At 38.6% G+C, this 6,000-nt stretch overlaps 1 protein-coding gene across 1 annotated transcript in view; it reads left to right on the top strand.

Annotated features, from left to right (window-relative positions):
- Positions 1–286: 286 nt before the first annotated feature.
- Positions 287–6,000, top strand: part of DCHS2 (dachsous cadherin-related 2) — a 149,990-nt gene continuing 144,276 nt past the window's right edge. Inside the window, exons 1-2 of the mRNA XM_049709419.1 lie at positions 287–304; positions 659–850. Coding sequence (XP_049565376.1) covers positions 287–304; positions 659–850 — 210 coding nt within the window. The remainder of the gene's footprint in view (positions 305–658; positions 851–6,000) is intronic.

Raw genomic sequence — 6,000 nt, 5'->3', positions numbered from 1 at the left:
GTAAGTGCACCTTTTGGCAAGCAGAGCACTGACTGGATTTCACCCCCATGCAGCTGCTGGGCAGGGCGCCTCTGTGTAGTGTTCAGTCTGCATGACTGTTGGGGCTCTGATGGGAGCATTACCCCTGGAAGGAAATCTGGCTTGGGAAGTTCAAATCTCATGCTCCAGGGTGAATTCTCTCAGTTGGGTTGGATTACTAGTAATTGTGCCTGATTTCCTTGTCCTTCCCTTGTTGCTCTGAAGAGGTGAGGGCGAGCATTGAGCCCATCACCTGAAGGGCTTGGGTATGAGTGGGAATCCACAGGTATGTTATCAGGTGGTTAGTATATGGATTTAAATCCTTGAGATTGGATGAAATCACTTAGGTGTAGTGAGTGGAATAAGAAGGCAAATGGACCAAGGAACTCACACTTTCAGAGATCATGTGAAGGTATAGGAATAGAAAAGGAGACTGAAAAGGAGACCTCACAAAGGGAGGAGGACAGTGAGGGTGAGTTGTCACAGAAGGTAAGAGAAGAGAAAGAGAAAACCAAAGCCTACACTTTGTGAATAGCTATGCGGGCTACTTGGCTGTGCACATCAGGATAGTGATTCATGATCCATTGAAAGGTGACGCTAGCATTTCTCTTTCCTCACTGATCAACCTCCTGTCTCACAGGTAAAAGCCTCCGATGCAGATGCAGGACTCTATGGCTTTGTTGAATATTCTCTTTATGCTGGATTCCAAAGCTATGAAGCACCTCAATCATTCCAGATAGACCCCCATGATGGGCAAATCTGTGTTTCTCAAGATATCGACAGGGAAAGGGATCCAGCCACCTACGATCTCTTGGTGAAAGCTAAGGATGGGGTAAGTCTTTATGTATGAAATTTTAAACATACTCAAAAGTGAACCGCTGTGTGTGTATTAGAGAATACCAAGGATTATCAATCAACAACTGGCCAATCTTATTTCATAAATCACTACCTCTTTCTTTTGCTGGAGTGTTTGGAAGCAAATACCAGACATTATTTCATTTCATCTGCAAATAATTCAATAATATCTCTAACAGATAATGACTTTTTTTTAAAACACAACTATAGTAAATTAACAGTAATTCTGTAATAATATCTAATATCCATTCCATTTAAAATTTACTGGATTACCTAAAAATGTCTTGAAGTAGTTGGCATGTTTAAATCAAGATCCAAATAAGTCCATGAATGGATTTGATTGCTGTATTCCTTAAATTTCAATCTGTAACAGTTAGTCCCCCACTCATCCCCCTTACCTTTTCTCCTACAGTATTTATTTTTGGAAAAAAATCAGATCAATTGTCTTGTAAGTTTTCCATATTCTAAATGTGGCTGATTACATCCTTAGGATTCACTTAATGTGTTCTTTTATCGTACTTCCTATAAACTGCCATTTTGAGCCAGAGACTGATTAGTTTTGGCTTTATATAGGTGGTGCTCTGTGCTTCTTATTACATCAGCAGACACATAACATTATTTCATTAAGGGTTGCAGTAGGGTGATTTTTGAATTCTGTCTTTCCTTTTGCATTTATTATCTGAAATACTTCAATTAAGAAGAATGTTCTCAAGGGCTTCCCTGGTGGCGCAGTGGTTGAGAGTCCGCCTGCCGATGCAGGGGACGCGGGTTCGTGCCCCGGTCTGGGAAGATCCCACATGCCGCGGAGCGGCTGGGCCCGTGAGCCATGGCCGCTGAGCCTGCGCATCCGGAGCCTGTGCTCCGCAAGGGGAGAGGCCACAGCAGTGAGAGGCCCGCGTACCGCAAAAAAAAAGAAGAAGAATGTTCTCTCATCAACTATTTGATTACACTGAAGTATAATGCGCACAGGAAAGGCAGTATAATGCTTGATTCTTTCACTTTATCAGGTTTATAATGATGAGTTGGTGCGTTTACCATCTCCAAACATTCCTGATGATTTTTTCCTAGTTCGGTTATAAATTCTTGTATTTTTTGTATATTTGTTATGTTTTGTACATTACTGACCTTATCTTTTCTGATGTTCATATTAATTGAACCATCTTGGATCAGTGGGGGCACCTTCAATTTGGCTTTTATGTCTTTTTTGGGTAAACTTTTAAACTAACGTATAAAGTACATGCAGAAAATTGCACGAATCATAAGTGTACAGCTCAATGGATTTTTGAAGAATGAAAACATACATAGAAGCAGATGAAGAAACATTACCAGTACCCTGGAAACCCCTCTCTCAGCCCCTTACTGTGACCATCCTTCCCACCCTTTAAGGATAATCATTATTGACTTCTAATACCAAATATTATTTGCCTATTTTTAAGCTTTCAGTGAATGGATTCATACAGTATGTGTTTTTATTGTTTCTTTTACAGGGCATTATTTGTGAGCATCATTCTTGCTGTTGCGTGTAGCAATAGTTCATTCATTCTCATTGGTTTATATTATTCTTTTATGTGAATTTACAATAATTTTTAATCTGTTTTGTAATTGATGGAATCCATTTTAGGCTATGACAAATAGTATTTCTATTAACTGTGTTATACATGTAATTTATTGAAAAAATATAGGCATTTATATTGGGTCTATATTTAGGAATGGAATTGCTATGTCATAAGAAAATCAAACAACTTTTCAAAATAGTTGTACCAGTTTATACTCCCACCAATTTCAGTTGTTGTACATCCTCCCCAACATTTGGTATTTAATGTTTTTTTACTTATAGCAGTTCTGTACCTGTGAAGTAGCGTATCACATTAGAGTTTTACTTTGCATTTCTTTGATGACTGATGAATTGAGCACTTTTTCATATATTTATTGGCTATTTGTATAACTTGTTTGTGAAGTGTCTAATTCTTTACCCATTTTCTATTGTACTGTTGGCTTCTCTTTGTTATTGATTTGTATGAATTCTTTACACTTTTGGAATGGAAGCCCTTTGTTGGATATATTTATGCATCTATCTTGTCCAGTTCTGTGGCTTACCTTTTCACTCCCTTAGTGGAGTCTTTTGAGGAACAGAAATTCTTAATTCTAATTAAACTCAGTTTATCCATTTGTTTCCCTTTACATCTAATACTGTTTCTGTCCTTTTAAGAAGTATTTGTTTACCTTGGGGACATGAAGGTATTCTCTTGTTTTTTTCTTCCAAAAATTTTATTGCTTTACTTTTTACACTTATTATTTCAATCTAGTGGGAGGAACATTTATTTTTTCACAATATGGATATTCAGTTGACTCAGCACCATTTACTGAAATGATCACTCTTCCCTCACTGAGCTGTAGTGTCACCTTTGTCATGAATCACTTGACTGTATATGTGTGTGTCTATTTCTGGACACCCTATTTCTGACCTCTTTGTCTACCTTTGTACTAACTCCATATTCTCTTAATTACTTTAGCTTTATAATAGGTCATGATATCATGTATTTGTTTAGTTTTGTCCTTCATTTTCAAGATTGCCTTGGTTGTTCCTGACCATTTACATTTCCAAGTACATTTTAGAAACAGCTTATTCAACTTTTATTACATTACAGCAAAGGCAGTCTTCTTTATGCACTGTTCTACACATTTTTTTCACTTAGTCTATTTTGGAGACTTTCCTTATTTCTTTTCTTATCTGCCTACTACTTACTTGTGTAGATTGGTACTGCTAACACCTTTCTGGTCTAATCTTTCTCTTTTGAAATTAGTGGGAGAATTTGCCTAAGACACGAATTGATGGGAAAAGATGAATCTAAATATATTTATTACAAGTAATCACGTAGAGACAAACATGAAAATAAAGTCATTTAACTCAATAAAATTACCATGATGTATTTGCTTAGATTTAACAACCCCTCTCTATGTGGTTTCAGGAATTTTTGCTTCAATGTAAGAAAAGAAGTAGGAAACAAAAGCAAGAGTAAACAGAGGAGTTTAGGTTAATTCAAGTCTATATGATTATTTAAAACTCAATATATGCATACACAAACATTTATCCAAGGCTTCAGAAATATATTCTTAATAGACTTTGAGACAATTTTAAAAGGAGTCCATAACCAGTTTAAATCCAATACTGCAGTAGTTGAACATCTGTTTCTAATTAGTTGGTTTTTTTGGATGATTTTATAAAAGTGTATGTAGAAATTATCTTAATAGAAATATTTTACTTCATGCCAGAATTTTTTTACTGCCAAAAAGTAGTGCATTAATTAGGAGCATTGGCAGTGGAATGAAAAATCAACCTACATATTTAATTTAAACCTCCTTGCTTATTTCTTTCTGTTTCCATATTGAACCTACTCTACAAACTTACTCTATGAAGAATACCTTCTTTCCCTCTCAGCTCTCCAGTCTCTATTGCAAATTCAAGTTCATCTTTAATCACACCATCCCTCCATAAAGCTTTCCAAGATTGAACAAAGGAGATGCTTTTTTTTCTCCAGTTAAAAGGTATTTTATTTTCAGGATAACTGAGAAAGTGTTTACAGACAGTGTAGCAGCTTTTGCTAGTTTTTAGAAATCAAAGAAGAGACGATCTTCAGGTCGATGATTGCTATGGTCTGAATGTTTGTGTACCCCTCAGACTCATATGTTGAAATCCTAAAGCCCAAGGTGGTAATATTAGGAGGTGAGGCCTTTGGAAGGTGGTTAGGTCATGAAGGTGGAGCCCTCAGGAATGGAATGAGTGCCCTTAGGAAAGAAGTCCCAGAGATCTCCTTAACCTCTTCTGCTGTCTGAGGACACAGCAAGAAGTTGTGGCCTTCACCAGAACCCAGCCATACTGACACCCTGATCACATACTTCTAGCCACCAGAACTGTAAGAAACAAATTTCTGTTGTTTATAAGCCATCCCGCTATGGTATTTTGTTATAGACGATGATGTGCGTGAATATTCTGTACAGTGTTTATATGTTTAGAATATTCTTCTGTAAAAACTCCTTGTTTTGTAGATGGAAAACACTCAACAAAGTACAACATATTCCAGTTTTGTTAGAATAGAAACATCCTTCCAGTGGGTACTTCATATTCAAGGTCTCATCCTCCTGTTGAGGTGATATCTTAGGCCCAGCTCCTTTAGACATGGGAACTGGTCTGCACCCTTCCTGGTTTTAATATAGATTTTATTATTATTCAGGTATGAGTAAGGAGACAACTGCCATTGAAAAAACAGTTTGTTATACTCACAGATCCCAAGAGGAGGAGCATGCCACATTCTGGGAGGGAGTGTACATGGTGTGTGCACAACGGGAAGCACTGGGTTTGTCAGGAGGCAGAGGGGGAGAGGGAAACTCTGGGTAGGGGCCTTTATTGTGGTTTCCAAGGGAAGGAATGGGAGAGGCAGAATAAGCAAGCTTAAGACTGGCTAGATAGAATAATTTCAGTGGCCTGGGGCACAAAGCCTGTCTCTATTTATCTGGTACCTGGCTGTGGGGTGATTAGGGCAGATGAATAGTGGCCCAGAGTGTGAAAGCCAGTAAAGGAGGTGGTTGGGAGTGTTGGTTTACATTGGAAAAGCATTTTCACCTGACCCCCTGGCAGTCCCTCCAGGACAAGCAAGGCCCCGGATGTCAAAGCATCAGGATACAGAAAAGGAAGATGCAGCCAATGCGCTGCCCTGGTGCAGAGTCTTTCCAGAGAGGATGGCAAAGGGCTGACCTGAACCCTGGTACGCATCAGACTACACAAAAGAAAATCTTTGCAGCCACCTTGTTTCACTCCAATTTCTTGGAAATAATACTCAGTCGTATTCAGGGAATTCACTACTCAGTTTAACTTCTGGTCCAGAGTAGCATCTTAAATCATCAAAGCAAGTTTGGGTCATGGTATGGGCTACTCTCAGCACTTTCTTCTCCTTTGTGTCAGGCCCCGGCGTCCCAAGAAAACTTCACTCAGTACTGCTCAGTCCTGGGTAGAGTCCACATACTGTTGGTCAGGCGCCACCAATGTGCACCTACCTCCTCTTCACCCTCCTCCCCACTTTCCTCTTTGGTCATCATCTTCCTCATCTTTCTCTCTTCCTTCTGAGTCTT

This window comes from Orcinus orca, chromosome 4 (genome assembly GCF_937001465.1).
Source record: "Orcinus orca chromosome 4, mOrcOrc1.1, whole genome shotgun sequence".
NCBI lineage: Eukaryota > Metazoa > Chordata > Mammalia > Artiodactyla > Delphinidae > Orcinus > Orcinus orca.
This window is presented reverse-complemented; position numbering and strand designations above follow the sequence as displayed.